The sequence below is a fragment of the Ciona intestinalis genome, chromosome 7 (genome assembly GCF_000224145.3).
Source record: "Ciona intestinalis chromosome 7, KH, whole genome shotgun sequence".
Lineage (NCBI taxonomy): Eukaryota > Metazoa > Chordata > Ascidiacea > Phlebobranchia > Cionidae > Ciona > Ciona intestinalis.
In genome coordinates, this window is record NC_020172.2 from 5,188,051 (window position 1) to 5,205,561 (window position 17,511).

At 35.7% G+C, this 17,511-nt stretch overlaps 3 protein-coding genes and 1 long non-coding RNA gene across 4 annotated transcripts; 1 reads left to right on the forward strand and 3 right to left on the reverse strand.

The window, feature by feature from the left end:
• Nucleotides 1-337: 337 nt before the first annotated feature.
• On the reverse strand, nucleotides 338-5,070 carry LOC100182367. The gene is made up of 7 exons (XM_002129379.4): nucleotides 4,684-5,070; nucleotides 4,220-4,345; nucleotides 3,772-3,842; nucleotides 2,596-2,827; nucleotides 2,141-2,228; nucleotides 1,278-1,433; nucleotides 338-944 (listed from the first exon to the last, which is right to left on the reverse strand). Exons 1-7 carry the CDS (start codon nucleotides 4,727-4,729, stop codon nucleotides 800-802), a joined length of 864 nt encoding a protein of 287 aa, XP_002129415.1. The 5' UTR covers nucleotides 4,730-5,070; the 3' UTR covers nucleotides 338-799.
• Nucleotides 5,071-5,186: 116 nt separating this feature from the next.
• Nucleotides 5,187-6,919, reverse strand: LOC100177638 (uncharacterized protein DDB_G0283697-like). The gene is made up of 3 exons (XM_002129338.5): nucleotides 6,555-6,919; nucleotides 6,349-6,500; nucleotides 5,187-5,637 (listed from the first exon to the last, which is right to left on the reverse strand). The coding sequence occupies exons 1-3, from the start codon at nucleotides 6,850-6,852 to the stop codon at nucleotides 5,326-5,328; spliced, it is 762 nt and encodes a 253-aa protein (XP_002129374.1). The 5' UTR covers nucleotides 6,853-6,919; the 3' UTR covers nucleotides 5,187-5,325.
• A 2,069-nt stretch (nucleotides 6,920-8,988) lies between these two features.
• rcc1 (regulator of chromosome condensation 1) lies at nucleotides 8,989-17,382 on the reverse strand. Its single transcript, NM_001205222.1, is given in 12 exon segments — nucleotides 8,989-9,809; nucleotides 10,391-10,543; nucleotides 10,824-10,937; nucleotides 11,507-11,590; nucleotides 11,592-11,663; nucleotides 12,706-12,790; nucleotides 13,709-13,846; nucleotides 14,310-14,413; nucleotides 14,944-15,028; nucleotides 15,589-15,803; nucleotides 16,921-17,019; nucleotides 17,215-17,382. Coding segments are annotated over 12 exon segments (1,434 nt in total). The 5' UTR covers nucleotides 17,324-17,382; the 3' UTR covers nucleotides 8,989-9,633.
• Nucleotides 12,798-13,639, forward strand: LOC108949613. The gene is made up of 3 exons (XR_001974793.2): nucleotides 12,798-13,089; nucleotides 13,339-13,469; nucleotides 13,588-13,639. It is a non-coding gene; the product is annotated as an uncharacterized LOC108949613 (long non-coding RNA).
• Nucleotides 17,383-17,511: the final 129 nt, after the last annotated feature.

Sequence of the window (17,511 nt, forward strand, 5' to 3'; positions counted from 1 at the left end):
ATATATTATAAATTCAATATATTGGGTTAACATAAAAACAAGCTATAATACTGAACTAATAACGAAAAACGCGAAATTATTTATCAAAAAATATATTTTATAACACGCTATTTTCTGTATTTAATCGTCTAGTTCTTGCCTATACTATATAAAAAGAAAACTGCTAAACTAATCAATTGAACAAAATATTCGAAAATACTCGAATTGTACCTTAATTTAGCTGCAAAATATTGCAAAACCAAAATCTGTTCGATTTAGAAGTTTTGTTTTCTTTGAACTCAGCTGACTTGTCGGCAAACCAGGTCAACCATGACGCATAGAAATCATACCACAAAGAAACTAGGGATGTTTTATTACGTTTGGGGAGCACTCACTTACAAAAATAAATATGCTTATTTAAAAAGTTTAAAATCAATACTTTAAATATAAAGAAGGTATGCAAATATCATTTTTGTGAACAAGTTATGATAACGAACTTTAATTTTTTAAAAGTCACAAATCGAGAAATTTGACCAACGCCAGAAATCTGGGCATTTGCGTATGAAACCAAATTAAAATTTTAAAATAATTAACCTAAAACCACTAGTCACATTAACGGTGGAGGAAATGGTGAATACAAAATATATAGACCAGAAATATCACAAAATGTTACACAATAATAGAAAAATGACAGTAGTTCAAAAGAAAAAAAACGATATTGCACAAACGGTTTAAAAGGCTAACACAAATTTATTATTTTAGAAAATACCGATTCGACTAACAAGTGCTGGATTTAAGTTCCTAACCGTTTGGTCTTCAATTAGTCATATAAGTCAAATTCACTCTCTTGCCATTGGGTCACAGCCGATGCGTTCATGTAGTTTGGCTGTGGTGTTGAACCGCTATAGTTGGGAACAGTGGTTACAGCGACGTCATCGTAAGCGCCCATTTGTTGTCTTCCAGCCCTAAAAAAATAAAAGTTATAATTAATAGTAATTGAAACTGTCACTTGTTTATTCTCGCATGGCAGGGCAACGGCAGTCGTTATAACACGGAAGTTCTGTTTTATACAAAGAAGTTGAATTGATAAAGTCAGCTTGAGCGGTTGAAGTTGCTGGTTGACTTCGCTAGGAAATTCTCCACATACACCTCGTAAACGCCAACGAGTTACCACGTACGTAACTTTGTGGTCATTGATTGCCATTACCAGCCCCGAACTCTGTTTCTTCAGGTTACGAGTCAATCGCTCACACCACTATACCACAGCGCCTGCAATTACTGCAACAATATTTGCTTACCCTAAAGTCCTTTGATCATTCCCAGGGTTAAACTGGTTGGGCTGAGCTCCATGTGATGACGTCATCAATGACGTAGTACGTGGACTCAGAGGGGGAGTTTGTTCTGCTGGAGGTGCCGCGTATTGGGGGGAGGAGACGTTTGGTCGGAGGTAACCACTGAAAAGGATGTAACGAATCAAATTCCGTTTTACAAGGGAGGCTTTAATGCAAACATTGATATGTGATGACTGTGGCTCGTGTATCAGTCAGTACGCCTATCTAATTTACTTTCTCGTGGCGGGGCAACGGCAGTTGTTATAACACTGATGTTCTATTTCATAAACTTCGTGTCAGCTTATAAGTTACCGCGTATGTAACTTATTTATCTTCGCATGGCGGGGCAACAGCAGTTGTTACAACACGGATGTTTTGTTTCATAAACCTCGTGTCTGCTAACGACTTATCACGTATGTAACTTTGGGGTGAGCCGTTACGAACCACTGGGTTGGAGCAATTATCATTGAGTGGTTTGCCAGAGAACGCCCGCAATTGGTGGCATTATTGAGCCTCTAAACTCTAACGAGTAAAACCACATGACACCGGCTGAAATAGTCCAACTATAAGATGATGTGCACTAAAAAGTATAACCTGATCTCCGTATTCTAAAAAAAATGTAGTAGGGTGGGGGAATATGGGACACGTTTTCATTCTATTTTCTCCTCCCATTGGTAGTAAACAAAGAAAACTCAGATAAATATAACTCCGTATCCTCACAACTCCTATAGACCGTTGTTAATTGTTTAAAACACGAACAGGATATTTGGATACTATGTGCTAAAGGTGTCCCGTCTTCCACCACCCTACTGTACTTTATACACACATACCCCCCTTGTTGTTGCATCGGTATATTGTTTGTTTCAACACCTACGGGTCGTGGGCGCGGTTTGTCGTTTTCTGGTCTCGAAGCATAAACTGTAGAGATATAATTATGTGTGTTACGTAATAAGCGCAAAAAGTTGACGCGGTATTAACTTTTATATAGTAGAGTGGGAAAAAACGAGTGGGGTAAGATGGGACACCTTTTCATTCCACTTTCTCGTTTTGTAGTAAACAAAGAACATTCAATGAATTATAAAGCCGTATCCACGCGACTTCCATAGACAGTTGTTAATTGTAACTATAACAAATTTCAGGCACTAGTGAAGAATCCTCTGGTATGGTACATATTAGGATGGTGGAAGGTGTTAAAGGTTGGTGGTTACGAGTTATAGTAGTTAACGGTTAGCACATACCACATGGGAGGACTAACCACAAGCTTTATATTATGTTCTATATTTACCGTTTTTTTTTGATGTCTTGGAAACCTTGGAAATGTTTTTTCTTTGTAAACAAACGATGCAAATTGAGGCAATGATTACGACGAAACAAACACCCCCGCTTATGACTAAATAAAGATACTTTATCGGTAACAATGGTGGATTGTTACAAGCGATTGTGACGTATTGTAGTGAAGCATGGCTGCTACAAATATTGAATGCGAACCGGTATTCCCCACAATCGAGAATGCTGAGCTGCAATATATACAGAACGTATAACTTATTTATCCTCGCGGGGCAATGACAGTCGTTATACCGCGGGTGTTCGGTTTCATACACCTTGTACCCGCTTACGGGTTACCACGTATGTAACTTATTTAATCTAGCGTGGTGGGGCAACGACAGTCTATTCTCGCTTGGTGGGGCAACGACAGTTATAACACGGATGTTCTCTTTCATATACACCCCATGCCCGCTTACGAGTTGCCACGTAGTAACTTATTTATCCTCGCATGGTGGGGAAACGACAGTCGTTATATAACACGGGTTTTATATTTCATACACCTCGCGCCCGCTTACGAGTTACAACGTATGTAACTTTATGGGTGATTATTAAAGGGAAATAATTTATATATGGCCAACAATTTAAAAATCCAGGACCACTGGAGTGGTGCAATTGTCGCCAAGTTAGTGCCCAAGGACACATACGCCCACAATGGCAACAGAATCATTGGGTTAGCTCTAATGCGAGTATCCTCTATTTAAGACAGAGTGCTCTCTGACTTAAGGCACAGGCCATGTTATTATAGTTGCCAATAGACTTCCTGTATAGCTGTAATAATAATATTAGGAAATTGTAATAGGTTTACACAGCCCACGGGATATTAGTCTGTTGTTATAATAACTTTGTATGTATGTTTGTTTGTATAAAACTTTTACACATACCAAGCAACTTACACCCACACCCCTGTGATTGTCGCATATTATTAATGGTTTCTGTTTCCTTATTTATATCCTTAAGTGATTTATCCATGGTTGCCACTCTCATACCCACAGTCGAGTTGCTGAAGCTATTGCAGTGTGTGGATAAGCAGGCATGACTTTTGGTTGGTTTGGTCATTTATACCCTCGTGGGTGGGAACTTGAGTGACTTACCCATGGTTGCCACTTACTTAAAACAATTATGACGTAACACTTACCTTTGTGAAATGAACAATGATGGTCCCATTGGTCCCTGTTGCGATGACGTAGTAATTACGTACATTTGTATCTGTTATGACGAAGAGGTTAATTTTGTTCAAAACCAAAACATATATATAGATATTTAAACTCAACCAAAAATTACATACATGGTAACTCGTACGCGGGCACGAGGTGTATGAAACAGAACACCCGTGTTATATAACGACTGCCGTAGTCCCGCCACGCGAGGATAAATAAGTTACATACATGGTAACTCGTAAGCGGGCACGAGGTGTATGAAACAGAACACCCATGTTATAAAGACTGTCGTTGTCCCGCCACGAAAAAGTAGTTAATTTTTGAACGTATTTCCACAGTCGACACAGTAATGTAAAAAAACGCTGCAATAAAACTTCTAATGGTGTAACAAACACTGCATTTCTTTCTATGACGTTTTGTACTCACCGTTTTTGGTTATATTGACGTCATCGCAGCTTGAACATGGTTTTGTTGACCAACAATTAATGGCGAAACTTGTCTCCGACCCGATCTCGCCCGCGAAGTGCGTCGGTTGTATTGTGGGACCACAATCTGTGTTGAATGAAGTTGTTTATCCTTGCATGGCTGGCCAACGACGGTCGTTATAATACGGGTGTTCTGTTTTATTCACCTCGTGTCAGCTTATGAGTGGGGAAGATGGGACACCTTTTCGTTCTATTTTCTCGTTCCATTTGCTTATAAACAAAGAACATTCAAGGATTATAAAAATATATTTTCAAAATATTTGCAACCGTTTGCAACCCGCAGTTTTATTAGGGACCCCTGTCTCCCCCACTCTACTATATAAATAAACAGCCGACATAACTTATACGACGAATACTGATCACAAGTAATTATTACGTAACACTAATTCTTATGACGTCACCAACCTGCAATTATTACGCCGATTATTAGAATAATAACAAACGAAAGCATTCTCGATAAACGATGTCTCTTGTGACGACACAAATGTAGAATAACTGACCGCGGTGACAGCTTCCGTGTTTTAAGGAAACTCGAAGGTAAAGAATTATTTCGTCACAATTCTATTTTTAGTTACAATGGGCGAGTCATTATACAGCGACACCTATGAAAATATTCCAGTACAAGATGCATTGTTTACATTAGAAGTTATAGTGATCTAAATAAACATAAATGGATGGTGGTTTGTCTGCTAGGTCTAACGACAACGCTTTTTCAACAAAATTATTTGTTTTATTTATTTATTGTAAATGAAACACTGTAGAAATAGGGACCCCTTTTATTTTTACCAGTAAACGTGTTTTAACGACTGTCGTGTTTACCTATGTCTTGTCTTATAATTTTAAGTATTCCTCAATTGTCGCTACCGTAACCGAAGAAACAAAAATAAGTTATTATAATTTATAACTGATGACATATTCTTATATTGTTTTATTATCAACACAAAGGTGCGTCACAATAAGAAACTCGCGCGGTATTTCGATTCATTATAGTCTACCTCACAGTAACTATTATGACGTCACACTTAATTGATATTATGACTAAACAACTCATCCGCAAAACTCGCGTTCAATTTCTTCCATTAGTTGGCGCTCAAGGTCAGTGTAGGTCGGTAACTGAACATAGAGATCTGATTTTAGCGGAACATGATTTCTATGTTTAGCAGAAGTCATTTTTTTGATTCTTCTTTTCGAAAACCGTGGAGCTGGGAGCGGTTTCTTAAGTTCGATTTTGTATTCGGAAACACTGGTCCGGATTCCTCTAGATTGAGGTATTGTGACGTCATTGAAGTGTTTTGTTTCGTCGCCTGTGGAGGAAATGACGTCAGAACTTTCGGATCGAAAAACTTCGCGGACAAACCTCTAAAATAAAATTGGTAAAATTTTTTTTTTTATATAAAACGTGAATATAAAAATTTAAAAATGAAATAAGTGAACATGTTGAAAAATAAGAACTCTAATTTCATGTTACATGGAAAATATAATTTCTCTACAAAATTTAAGGTAACATTACACCTGGACGACACATGTAATATGATGGGGGAAGATGGGACACCACTTCATTCTATTTTCTCATCGCATTTGGTAGAAAAAAAAGATATAACAGTCAAAGAATTATAAAACTGTATTCACACGACTTCCATATAATTATAGACCGTTATTAATTGTTTAAAATAATCTGGATATTTAAATGTTATGCGCTAAATGTGTACCATCTTCCGTCATCCTACTGTATATAGTAGGGTCGGGGAAATGGGACACTTTTAGCCCTGAATATCTAAATATCCCGATCGTGTTTTAAACAATTAACAACGGTCCATGGGAGTCGTGGGGATACGTTTTTATTATTCTTTGACTGTTCTTCGTTTACTACCAATTGGAACGAGAAAATAGAATAAAAAGGTGTCCCATCTTCCCCCACCCTACTATATGCAAAAACATTTTCATAAATTATTGTTAATTGGTAAAGAACAGCTCCCAGGTTATTTCGTTTTCTTTATACTGTGAGTGCTAATTTAAAATTACGCGGGTCTTTAGGGGCATTTTTAAGGGCCTAATGAAATTTGTTTTAACCTTTTTTCTTTTTTTCGGGATCGGTTTTTCACCTGTGACGTCACGCTGAGTCTGGTTGCTGACGTCACTTAACATCCGGTTAGAATTCTCATTCTCACACAATTTTAATTCTTCTAGTATAAGTTGCTCTATGTCGTCACAATCCTGATTTTCTAGAGAAAAACAAACAACTAAAAAAACAAAAATAATAAGGCGGGAAAACTTACCATTGTTTTTCTTATTACAATTGTTATTGCTTTGTTTCGTCCCCAATGCGTATTGTGACGTAGTGGTCTTCAATCTCTGTCTCCCAAGTATCAAAGCTTGACTTGTTAGTAGGGCAGGGGGTTTATCAAATACCATTCCAGGCAAATTCGACTCATTTTTGTTCTTTTTCTTTAATTCTGATGACGAATTATTATTCGCGTCGTCAGAACGACGGTTAGGATGAGAAGAAGTGACGTCATTAGTTGTTTGCGTAACATCCGGCTTCAGTTTTTTGACTTTGCTACTGCCAGAACCCATGGCAAAATTTTGAGCGAAGTTTTGCAGATATTTTACAGCTTTATCGGCATTTTAAGGACATATCTTACACCAGCTTATGTAAAAACTTAACAAATGTTAAAATTGTAATAATTGGCGTGAAAACTGCCCTTAACTGCTACATTTGCTCATCTATTTTTATCCACAGCGTGTTTTAACGACTGTTGTTTTGTTGCTAATTCCCTCTTCGATGTTTTAATTAATACGATTTTCGTTATATCTAAAAAGATTAGGAATTCCATGTTATTTCAATTTACTATTTTGTACAAAACACTCTGTAAAAAGGGGTGTAACCAAAACAGAAAGATATGCTATACTTATATATACGATTGCATGCTTTATATTTTGACTGTACTAACTAGGCCTATGATCTGTATGTTTACCTAAACATGTACAACATTAAACTACATAGTAAACTCATACACAGTCATACACAGCTGTTGTCCAAGGCTTACTATACTGTCTTTACCCCCCACTGTATAATCTGCTCGCTTTGGTTCGTTAATAATAATGTCTGAACGGATTATAAACTATGTATGGCACATCTCCTAGTGTTCTTGCTATTCGTTTGAATGAATAAATGAAACTTTTTTATCCTCGCATGGCGGGACAACTTTAGAAATTATAATATAGTTGGGTGGGGAAAGAAGGGACATCTTCCATTCCATTTTCTCGTCCCGTTTGGTAGCAAACAAAGTACATAATTATAAAACTGTATTCTCACGACTTCCATAGACCGTTGGTAATTGTTTAAACACGATTAGGATATAGTAGGGTGGGGAAGTTGGGACACCTTTAGCACATAATATCCAAATATCCTTATCATATTTTAAACAATTAACAACGGTCTATGGGAGTCGGGAAGATACGGTTTTATAATTCTTTGAATATTCTTTGTTTACTACCAAATTGGGCCAGAAAATAGAACGAAACGGTGCCCCCTGCTATAGACTACACGGTTTTTATTAAACTACGCCAGTCTATTATTCAGCGCTTATAACACGAACATAAGTATTTACTCATATGCTGCGGAAATCTTATGTAAGACACTACAACAATCCCTCCTTTCTATTCTATATGTCGCACCGCTTCGTGCAAATGGTGGAGAACAGTTGTTCATTAAACATGCAGAAGGGATATAAATATTACATGACTTAGAAGAGTTTTGTACCTCCATGGACAAGCTTCCACGGCAGCAAAATAAGTAGCAATTATAAAGTCAATTTTATTTAGAGCTACTGGAACGATTTCGTGTCTTTAAAAATATCCCACAGTTTTAATTATTGAGTACAGGGCGATGGAAGTAGTTAGCGCATGTATCTTTAAGCTTAAGAGAGCGGGTTCAAAGCTCGATGCTGCTACCATTGTGGGCTTGTGTGTTCTTTGGAAAAACATTTAACGGCACTTCCTTTTACCCAGTTGTCATTTTAATGGGTTATCCAAATTGTCAGCCATACATTAAAAACGAATCCTCCACAAAGTTACATACATTGGTAAATCGTACTTACGATTAGTACTAGTGACGTCACACACACAAACAATGAACGCGTGGTAAACGAGTCGAACACGCGCGACGCAACATGGATTATGTCGTCACAATAAACAATGTAAGACAATGTCTATTGATTAGTAGCAAAAAAGTAGCAATAAGAGTTTGAGGTAATCGAAAAAATGATCGAAATACGAAGTCCCATTGCGCTCCATGCTGTACGACTTTACCGTTATATATAAACCATATACAATGTTGGGGTAATGGTCCAACTGGTCCAATGACGTTCCTCACTGTAGGACCTCACCCATATAGAATAAAAGATTCAATCATTGAGACTTTTCACTCCTATAACTGGGGTTTGAACCCTATACCTTAACATCATTTAAAAGTTTTTAATTCCTTACTTTTAGCACCTCATGTACACTGTCTGGTGCACGGTTCCATAAGAGTAAACCCTGCGATAAAACCAAAAAAATCCTTCTCACACATTGGTGCTAACTCATATAACCTGCCTCCCGAGGTTTGGATCTATGATTACAAATAACTGTGTGTTGAGTTCTTAATATTTCGTATACACAGAACTAAGAAACCCTAGTCTGTACAGATTACAGAACTTAATAAAATTTCAGAGTATTTGTCGTTTCTTGTAATTGAGGTTGGAAATTTATAGAAATGTAATATTACTAAATATGGAAATCTTATACTAAACTGAAAAGTGTTTGGTTTAAATACTAGAAAGAAGATAAAAGAAATTGGAATGTTAGTTTATGATGTCATAAACTAATTAATTGTCGAGTCATAACTATAATTCACAGCAAATAATTAAACTAAAAATTCACCAATTATCAATACACAATAAACCAGTGAGCTTATTATACTAAATTCCAACGCTTGTTTTAATTATTTCACGACCTATAGTAAACAATTGATGTAGATTTTAATAAAAACATCAGCCGTGCATTAAGACTTTGTCAGAATATCGCTGCACGACAGAAAAAAACAAAATTCTTAATTATTTTTAAAAAGTTTTTGATAAAGATATTATGCCCAGTAGCAACATTTGTAGCCAAATGCAAAGTTTTAATGAAAAAAATTGAAAATTCATTAAAGATTTGCATTAGAATGAAAGGAATTTTTAATAAACAAAACCTATTTGTCTATAAATAAACACCAGACATCTAGAAAACAAAGAGGCAGCAAAACGCTGACTCATTGTATATTGAAAAAGTGTTGAGTCACAAAAACCCCAAAATACCGACTCATCATAAACTTCATGACTCCACATTATCTTGAGCGAGAATGACAGTGTGCTGCCCTCCAGACGCCACTTGTAGCACGCTCCTTTTCTCGAGGTTCTTCCCTGTCAACTCCACAGGTTCCCATTCATCTTCCTCATCTCCCGTGGTGAGTTGGAGGTTCGTACCAAGTCCCCATCCATATGCTTTGCCTGGGGAGGGGAGTGGTAAGCACGAGGTATATTATGTGTATATTCAGTGGCGCAGCCAGGGGGGGTGTTTAGGGGGTCGCGACCCCCCCTTTTTAAACCAAAAAAAAAAATTTAATTTTTTTTGATTGAAACCCCTCCCCCCTTATTTTCTGGCTGTGCTACTGTGTATATTCTATATGAAAGAGAAGGCCACACAGCATGAAGCACACTTTTACCCTAAGACATATGTATTATGCTGTATATCAGTTAAATGTTCATAGCAAGTCCTCATCCTTACGCTTTGCCTGGGGAGGCATTATAGGTGGCTAAATAATACATGTGTGTTACAGGGGGGAGGAGCCAGGGAGGTTCGAAGGTTGCCACCACCCCTTAAAAAATATATTTTTTTTGTAATTAAAACCCCCCTTATTTTCCAGTCTGCACCACTGTTGTTATATCATATATTGAAGGCAAAGTTATTCAGTGAGAAAAGCTCACTAAAGATCTCACCCATATAGAATATAACGTTACATCTATAGACACACCATAACACCTCATTTCACAGCCATAGAAACAGCCTATAGGCTATAACTATAACGTACCATCTTTATCGACAGCGAACGACACGCATGAGGTGGCCGTTATCGACGTGATGTCACAAAGTGAGTTTATCTTCTTTGGCTCTGAAGCCTCTATGACATCACTACCGTGTCCGAGTCGTCCGTAATCTCCTCGACCAATCGTGTACACCGAACCTATATAAAAATATTATAAAATATTCATAGAAATGTTGTATCTTAAACTATTTTGTATTTGACCGAAACTTTAGTATTTTTGACAGCTAGTTTTGCAAAGTGTCAACAAAACAATAACGACTGTCATTTTTTTACTAACTTCCTTCTCTTCATTAATCTAATAATTAGATTTTTGATAAAAAGTTATGTTTATTTGACCGACATAATTTATTACCTACATAACATCTTCATCAAACTTTAATAAAATATCTCAGGCATAAACACAAACATAATAATTCACCTTTATGGTCCAACACCAGCGTATGATGTTGTCCACCAGCTATTTGTTTGCAACCAATGTCCGACAAAGTTTCCACATATTCTGGTATGTATCGGTTCTCTCCATCAGGAAAACCTGGGATGTCATAATGAATATTATCTATGTCACAATAACACCATAATGAATATTAAATCTGTGTAACATTAACACATGCAGGGTAGATTGTATTTATTATACCAGATACCTACACACATTCCATTTAATCTATTGTATATGGGTGAGGGCCTACAGTGTAGTATACTATGGGGCCAGAGTTGGTCTATTACCCCAACACCTAGGGTGCTACAACCCTTTGGTGAGCACTAAGTTAGAGCAATATCAGTGTCTTGCTCAAGGACACATACATCATCAATAATAGAAGCATTGAACCCGGTATCCTTCTGTTACGATCAGTGGTGCAGCCAGGGGGGGTTTCTGGGGTCGTGACCACACCTCCCCCTTATAAACCCCAAAAAATATTAATTTTTTTTAAATTTAAAAAAAACATTTTTTCTGGAAAATTTTTTTGATTAAAACCCCCCCTTATTTTTTTTCTGGCTGCGCCACTGGTTACGATGCAAGTGCCTAACCACTGAGCCACAACGAACATAATTTTATCAATATTATATCATGTTATAATAATTTAAGATATTCAACATTCTCACCTAGTTGTTTATAATTGTTCAACCCGAACCCGTACACATGACCCTCGCTTGATAACACCCATGTTGTGTATGAGCCGCAAAAAACCTTTCACGATCACTGGTTTCTTGGAGCCTCGTACTTTACGAAGATGGATTTTCGCAGGGGTGATATAGTTGGCTGGCATGTAATAAGTTTTTATTGGTCAAAATTAAAGATAAATCTTGGAAAATTGGGATAAGTTGATATCAAGTTTTTATGGGTAAGGAGTAAAAATATGTCTTACAAAAACATGGGAAAATTGAATGACAAATGTAATGTTTTTTTTACTTTTTACAGTAATCATGAAAATCTGTTAGAATTAGTTTTATAAATCAAAATATAGAACTCTTGCAATAATAATAAAAGTTAAAATAAATTTGTTGTACTTATACAACCAATTAAAAAATGTTAAAATATAGTTTAAAAAGTGTAATTTTATAATGACTACATAAACCAGTGCTCTTCAACCGGTGTGCACGGTGCACCCTAGGGTGCATCAAAATATGCCAGGGGTGCACCAGAACAAAAGGGTATACAAGGGTGCATCACAACCTTCAACGATTTTCAGCAATAATACTCAGTTTTGAACACTTTTAACAAATTTAGCCATTTTTCTACAGTTTTTTTATATGAATTCTATATCTTGCATCACAGGGAATTGCGAAACGTCATTAGTTTTACGTTAAAGCAATCAGGGGTGCATGAGTTTGTCGCAACAACTTTAGGGGTTCACCAACCCAAAAAAGGTTGAAGAGCACTGACATAAACAACCTTTTTTTAAAAAAGAAAAAAAAATAGTCAAAATATAAATTTCATAAATCTTGTTCTATCTTTACTGATATTAAACCTGAATTGACTGCCACTATATAAGCACTACACTACATAAACTGTAAACTAATCTAACCTCTGATGCTTCTCTTGCTGTTTTCTTTATTATTTCTTTCTTTTTTTTCTTCTGTTTCTGACACAAAAGAAAACATGAATAAAAAATCAAAGAAACTGTATATATATATAATATATATGTCAAAATTCCAAATTTTTCTACAACGTATATATATTAAGATATAACATACTAAAACGTAACTTTAAATATCACATAAAAACCTATGGACTCTTCTAATGACAGCATATAGCTATCAGATAAATCCAAGTTGACATTCTTAGCATTTAAGCGACTCACCAGTTTTCCTTTTCCTTCCCCGGTCAGTGAAATATCGACCTATCCTCCCAATCTGTCCTTGATCGGGACATCCCATAGTGAACACCTGGTGTACAACAAAGCATTGCTGATACTACTACTACAAAAAAAGGTTCCCTATGTTTTGAAACTATAGGTGTTAAATAAATCTCAAGTATTACCAAGAACTCAAATGGGGTCATTTATACCATGCATGGCAGCCAAAGTATATGCATTCACTACATTAATCAATGAGGTTCCCTATGTTTGACAACTATGAGTGTAACTGTATTTTAACAATGTCACCCCAAATTGTACCCTGCTGTTAGGTGTCTATACAAGCAAGCAGAGACAAAGTATGTTGCATTCACCACATTAATCAATGAGGTTCCCTATGTTTGACACTGTATTTTAACAATGTCACCCCAGATTTTACCCTGTTGTTAGGTGTCTATACAAACAAGCAGAGCCAAAGTATATTGCATTCACTACATTAATCAATGAGGTTCCCTATGTTTGACAACTATGAGTGTAACTGTATTATAACAATGTCACCCCAGATTTTACCCTGTTGTTAGGTGTCTATACAAACAAGCAGAGCCAAAGTATATTGCATTCACTACATTAATCAATGAGGTTCCCTATGTTTGACAACTATGAGTGTAACTGTATTTTAACAATGTCACCCCAAATTGTACCCTGCTGTTAGGTGTCTATACAAGCAAGCAGAGACAAAGTATGTTGCATTCACCACATTAATCAATGAGGTTCCCTATGTTTGACACTGTATTTTAACAATGTCACCCCAGATTTTACCCTGTTGTTAGGTGTCTATACAAACAAGCAGAGCCAAAGTATATTGCATTCACTACATTAATCAATGAGGTTCCCTATGTTTGACAACTATGAGTGTAACTGTATTATAACAATGTCACCCCAGATTTTACTATATGTCAAATGTGGTACGCATATACAGCCAAATATTTATAAAAGCATTTCCACCCACCTTCCCGGACATTGTAACCATAACTAGATGGTCGTTTCCTGAATCGACATCAACCACCGTTTCATTGATGGAGGTTAGTTGAGTTGGACATTTACAAACTTCTTCTTCCTTAATTAAACCAATGACTCCACGGCCATCCTAGGAGCAAAAGGGGTTGTTTTAGAGCAAAAATTTCAAGGTAGGGATGGCTGTTATAACGTGTAACATGTAATAACTGCAGATGTGATGACATGTAAAAAAGGCAGAGCTTTCCAAAAATGGTGTCACATAACAAACTTAAGGGTCATTGACAGTTTGACAATTTTTACACAAAGTACAACATATATTATACTATTAACCTACTAATACTAACTTACGTTGAAAATCGGGAACAGAAGAGGTATTATTCTGTATTATGTTCATATAATATATGCTGCGAAATTCACTTTTATAAACCCGTCACAAAGGGATATAAAGGGGTTACCGAAAGCCACATCCATTAGGTGTCCTACATCAAACGAAACATACTCATCCTGAAGGATTGATGGACACTGGGTTGGACCAATTTATGTAAAGTGTCTTACCACAATCATAAACACATAATAAATACAAACATGCTTACCCTAAATGACCCCCACACAAATACCTTCCCACCATCTGTAAGTGCGCAGGTATGACTATCACCGGCAGATATATGGACAACTCTCCTCTCAGTTAGAGGGCCAACTGGTAATGAATGACGTGTTATAAGAATAAATGACAAATGTAGAAAAATGCGTAAGCTAAACTTCTGTAGAAAATGGAAAACAGTTTTTAAATGAAAATAATGTTAATTGAGATTGAAAAAAATGGTAAAACGAGTAAAAATAAATAACTATATTGTATATGGGTAAGGTCTTACAGTAAGACAAACCATAAGGCGGACATTTGAGCTCAAGTTGGCCCATTATCCCGAAACTTAGAATGGTAAGAATAACTCTACCAAAGTAAAACAGTTTTGCGACAGATGTATGAAATATTTTAGCGGGAATTTAAAAAAAATGAACTAAATGTCGTTAAATAACAGCAATGTATCAATAAAATATTAACAATATAGCTTGACAGCTATTTCCACCAAAAATTCACTATAATAATTCAGATCAACAGAATTTTTGCTAAAAATAATTGGTGGTTTACATTCGTCATTAAACTAAATATTCATCACAATGCATAGTAGTGACAACATAACAAAAATTATGACATCATAACATAATTACCAATCAGTTTAGGTTCATATTCTGAATCATCATCAGCTGTATCGCGACCGAGGGCAAATTCATCGTTACATCCGAACGTGTAGATCTAGAAAGTTTTAAAATATTATAAGCCAATACAATTTAACTGTGGTCACAGTTAAGTTGTATTGGCTTATAAAGGTTGCTGTACAACAATACATCTAAGGCTTTTTGGAAATCTGTTATTTACAGTTTTTTTTACATTTACTATGTTTATAATCAGTATCTGTACTAAGTTCTAACAGGCAAATGAGCAGCTTTTACACTGGTGTGTTGGGCCAGGCCTTTTTTTACACTGGCCAACTTAAACTGCAGGACCTCACTTATATTACATACAATGTAAGATTAGAAAAATGTATATACATAGGGCCAGTGGCACAGCCAAAAAAAGGGAAGTAATCAAAAAATTTTCCAAAAAAAATGTTTTGAATTTTTTTTTAAAAATATTTTTAAATTTTTTTGGGGGGTTTATAAAGGGGGGTCGCGACCCCCTAAACCCCCTGGCTGCGCCACTGCATATTGCATAGGCCTAGTGATTCATTTATAAATTTTGAAATCCTAAATTTTTGGCACATGAATTATAATTATAAATGCTTATTTTAACTACCAAGTTTATAGATATTTTACCTTATGTTGATCAGTGAGACATACAGTATGCATCCCCCCTGCTACAACCTTCTTCACTTTTTCATCAGCAATACTGGCAACAATAGCTGGCTTCTTTCTCGACATAATATCCTCCCCGAGACCCAACTGACCCATGTCACCCTGCCCCACTGTGAGGGCAACCCCTGTAGGGAGATTCCCGAAATCAGGAAATACGGACACATCTCCATTTGGCTCTGTGAAATATTCTATTATATTATTTAATTAGTTCATTTACCTAAAATAAAATGATAATTTAAATTGCATGAAGAATAGGCACCAAGATGTTTCTATTCGGGAAAAGCACAAAGGGAAAGGTAGACCTGCCTTTCTATGAAACAAATCTAACTTGTTGGTTTTAACTTGAAAGGTATAGTAACTTAGCACCTAAGATAGATATTAATTATTATATACATAGTAAACTGAAAAAAAAAACAATTGAACTTTGTTAATGTAAAACATGCAAGTTTCACAAAGCTCATAAACCATCTCAACTGGCACAGTTACCGGCAATAGCAAACCCAGCTAATCTATGTTTAATGTTCACCTTGACTTTTTTGAACTTTGAAAGTTTCACATAGATCTTAAACTATCTTTACATTTTAAAGTTTTATAACCAACTCACCAAAAAATGTATTACGGTGAACATTATACCATATCACAGCACACATGCAATCCATAACAATTTATTTATCTTTCAAGCATCAAATATTTACTAAAGTACCAACATTGAAACATTCTATGTAACTATAAAGCTTTGCCTAATTTATAAATTGCTAACAACTGAATAAATACAAACGTTACTCATTTTTTTGGCGTGAGTTATCAGATTACAAAATTGGTGATGCAGAGTACATGATGTATTTAGGTTAAACAAATCATTTAACACCAAATGATGTAATGCATAGTTATTATAGTGATTTACAAAAAAGACATAGGCCATTTTGCAACATATTCTAAATGACGCATTTCATCGCCTTTTTTAAGTAGCTAAGCTAGTCAGTAACTTTTTTGGGTTAAACTAGTTAAAAAAAAAGACCATTACAAGTTAGAAAATGTAAACCACTGATGATGACAGCAAAACATAAGTCAAAGTCACTTAAGTTTCTAACTTCATGCGAAAATAATTTATTATGCTTTTTAAAAAACAAAAAATAAAATAATTTACATAAATGAACCACCCAAATTTTGAGAAGTGTCCTAGTTCAATAAAAACAAAACAACAGTTAGTCACAATAAATTAATAGTAAGATAATTCATTTGATTAGAGTAATTAAAAAGCACGGCTAAATAAATAACAAACACCAAACACACCTTCATTTAACTTTGTCTTTTTATTCACAGGGTCCTGGCTTGAAGTTGGAGTTTGACCGTTTTCATCATCGATGTCTAAACCTCGCTTTCGTGGGTTGCCTGGCGAATAATAAATAGGTTTCTTTGAATGAAAACAAAATCTATTGGTCATGTTAATAAAATATCTCAAAATTAGTTAACAAAAAAATATATATACGCCAGTCGCTACTGACATTTAAAAAAGACCCGTTAAAATTCGCTTATAGATAAAACAGAAAATGAAATAACTACATTCGTACGATATCATAAACATACCTGTCTGTTTCTTTTCCGATACTTTTGTAGTTGACGCAGATTTCTTTCCTTTATCTTCAGTTTGAACTCGTGTTTTAGAATTTCGAGCTGAAGCACTCCGAGACACCATTATGATGTCATACACCAATAAAATACAAAGAGTTCAAATCTATTTTGGAATTATATAGATCTGAAATTTTATTCAAGAAAGTTAGACTATTGTTTTTTCAAATATTAATTTAAGTGTTCGTATAACTATACGGTGCTAGTGAAGGAATCTCCCGCCCAGCTTATTTGCTAACCACTAACCCCTAGATG

Coding starts and splice junctions, on each gene's coding strand:
- LOC100182367 (XM_002129379.4), bottom strand. CDS start 4,729: ATGCTTTCGTTTGTTATTATTCTAATAATCGGCGTAATAATTGCAG. Junction 2,229..2,595: donor CAAGACATCAAAAAAAAACG/GTAAATATAGAA, acceptor ATATCTCTACAG/TTTATGCTTCGAGACCAGAA. Junction 945..1,277: donor AATGATCAAAGGACTTTAGG/GTAAGCAAATAT, acceptor TTATTTTTTTAG/GGCTGGAAGACAACAAATGG.
- LOC100177638 (XM_002129338.5), bottom strand. CDS start 6,852: ATGGGTTCTGGCAGTAGCAAAGTCAAAAAACTGAAGCCGGATGTTACG. Junction 6,501..6,554: donor TTGTAATAAGAAAAACAATG/GTAAGTTTTCCC, acceptor GTTTTTCTCTAG/AAAATCAGGATTGTGACGAC. Junction 5,638..6,348: donor TCCCGAAAAAAAGAAAAAAG/GTTAAAACAAAT, acceptor ATTTTATTTTAG/AGGTTTGTCCGCGAAGTTTT.